The 2575-nt window shown below is 43.3% G+C and overlaps 1 protein-coding gene across 1 annotated transcript; it reads left to right on the top strand.

The window, feature by feature from the left end:
* Window positions 1–681: 681 nt before the first annotated feature.
* On the top strand, window positions 682–2464 carry LOC129678611 (dihydrolipoyllysine-residue succinyltransferase component of 2-oxoglutarate dehydrogenase complex, mitochondrial-like; the record flags this gene model as incomplete). The annotated part of the gene is given in 2 exon segments (XM_055609486.1): window positions 682–1247; window positions 2390–2464. Coding segments are annotated over 2 exon segments (193 nt in total), but the record flags the coding sequence as incomplete, so codon positions are not given.
* Between the last annotated feature and the right edge of the window lie 111 nt (window positions 2465–2575).

The following is a 2575-nucleotide window of genomic DNA, read 5'->3' as shown; positions in this document are numbered from 1 at the left end:
TGTGTGTGTGTGTGTGTGTGTGTGTGTGTGTGTGTGTGTGTGTGTGTAGGGTAACGGGGAACCCAGTTTGATAGACCAGAGGATGTTCAAGTTGCAAAGTTTTTTCAGAGGCAAGCCCTGCTGCTGAATCTGAAAGACAGGCCACAGCCCACATGGAGCCACATTCTAAATACCAAGGAAACCACAGTCGGTAAAACTAATCTTAAGAGCAGGCACTGTGTCTTGTCTTTGTATGGTGGTGCCCAGCCCAGGCCAGCCCAGCCCTCACAGGTGGTGAGCATTAGTAACTGTTTGATGAACAAGTAGGCAGAACTGCTAACTCAGAGGAAATAGTGAATCTGTTGTCTTAGCACAAGCCTGAAAGAACACTGGATTTACCTTTCCGCATTCAGTTATGATTGCTTGTGCTTGCATGGAGCCCATACTTCATAGGTAGCTTTTTCTTTCTTTTCTTTTTTTTTGCTAATTAGATAGGAGAAGTATCACAAAGTAAAAAGCTTTAATGTTTTTTAAAATATAGTTCTAACAAAAGGAATGTTTTTTGTTTCCAGTGTGGATAATTCAAGATTTTAGTTTAAGGGAAATACTCTCACTTAGGGAAAGGATGATGGTACTCAGCGTAATCTTCATATTTGTCACTGAAATCTGTGTCTTCTAGAACAAAAAGGATCCCCTTAAAAGGGCTCAACTACCTTAATGACAGGACAGTGCTGATTCTTTTAAGTCATTTTTTGTGATAGAACAGTTTATTACATTGGCCATTAAAGAATGTTTCAAAACTTGAAGCTAAGTTATCCCAGTCTAAGGTAAAAGCTCATCCATTTTTATACATGGGTTAAAACCTGTGAAAGTCCAAAATCGGGCCTTAGCTGCTCCTCGAAGGTAGTCCAGGCCTGCAATCCCAGCTTGTTGGAAGATTGAAGCATGAGAATTGCAAGTTTAAAGCTAACCGATGCAGTTTCATGACGCCCAGTCTTAAAACTTTAAAAAGGGGGCTCGGGGTGGGTAAAACACTTAGCAGCGTTGCTCAGAGGTCCTTGACGTGAACACGTGCCCATACACACGCACACAGACTCTAGAATTCATTGTAAGTTTCTTTGCATCATGTATTTTCAGTAACATCCAGGAGATGAGAGCTCGGCACAGAGACGCTTTCCTGAAGAAACATAACCTCAAACTAGGTTTCATGTCAGCATTTGTGAAGGCCTCGGCGTTTGCCTTGCAAGAGCAGCCTGTTGTAAATGCAGGTAAGTTTCTTGAGACCAGTGTAGCAAAGGTCTTTGGAGCTTGGTGTATGAACACAGACCTGCTGTCGCATTTAGGGTCACCAAGGCTTCTTAATTTCACAACTGTAGAAACATGATCACCTTCCCCAAATACCATCATGAGTACTTTCTCTCCACCAAGTGGACAGTTAGGCTTCTTCTACTGTGTAGCTTGGCAGTTGCTCCGGCAGCAGGCAGCTCCGGGATAGCCTAGCTTCCCAGGCTCTCTTGTATCATGGAGAATTTCAAGTTCTGGCTGCTCCCACCACCACCACCATCATGCATCGTTTACTTGGGGCTTGACTTCCACGCTTGGCATAGGCTCCAGGTTGACCTATGATCTCAAGTTAAAGGCCTCATTGGGAAGGCTAGGGCTTAGTACTCTTTTTCTTTTCCTCTTTATTCTCATTGAAGTGTTGGTCTAGCTCACAGTTCTTGCTTCCTGTTGAGGCACTTCTGTGTCTCTTGGAAGATAGGAAAGGGGACAGTGACACTTTGCAGTCCTCACCATAAAATCCCTCGTCTGTTTCCCATTGAGTGCTGTGCTCTAGGTAAGTAGGAGGGCTTTCTTTGCTTGTATGTATCTCTCAGAGTTCTTGTTTACTTGACATGCATTTCTAACAAGCCAGTGTTGGAAGATTTCCAAGCCCTGATTTTCTCATAGGTAGGTACAATTTTCAGCAGTTGGTTTACTGTTTCAAGATGCCATATTTAAAAGACAGACCTGCTCCACTTCCACCTGGATCTCTAGAGAGAGGCTTCCCTCTTCTTGCTGAGGAAGCAGACTGGGCAGATCATCTACCCTCCTTTACCTTTTAACAGAACTTGATAACTGGCCATTCTCTGCTCAGTGAAGGCTTGTGTAGATGAGCAGTTAACGTGATCTTGTTGTGTGAACTTTCTGTTAGCTGGGCAAGAATGTGCTCCTACGGGCAGGTTCTTTCAGAGGCTTGGGGAATATTGTCATAAATTGGGATGGGAGCCAGGAGAGAGTCAGCCACTTGTAGTTACTTTCATCTTGATTAGTCAGTGCACACTGCAGTGGCCACTGAAGATTTTTACCCTGTTGACTCATTAGCCTTGACCAAGAGGGTTGTATGTAACATACGTTTTCTCTTTCATAGTGATTGATGATGCAACCAAAGAAGTGGTGTATAGAGATTATATTGACATCAGTGTTGCAGTTGCTACCCCAAGGGTATGTTGGGGCAAGAGTTGAAAGTGCTTGCTTAGATCCAGTCTTTTTTTTTTTTTTTTTTTCTTTTTCTGTGATAGACACCATGACCAAGGCAACTTATAGGAGAAACAGT

Source organism: Psammomys obesus, unplaced genomic scaffold (genome assembly GCF_907164565.1).
Source record: "Psammomys obesus unplaced genomic scaffold, mPsaObe1.curated_primary_1811, whole genome shotgun sequence".
In the NCBI taxonomy this organism is placed as follows: domain Eukaryota; kingdom Metazoa; phylum Chordata; class Mammalia; order Rodentia; family Muridae; genus Psammomys; species Psammomys obesus.
This window is presented reverse-complemented; position numbering and strand designations above follow the sequence as displayed.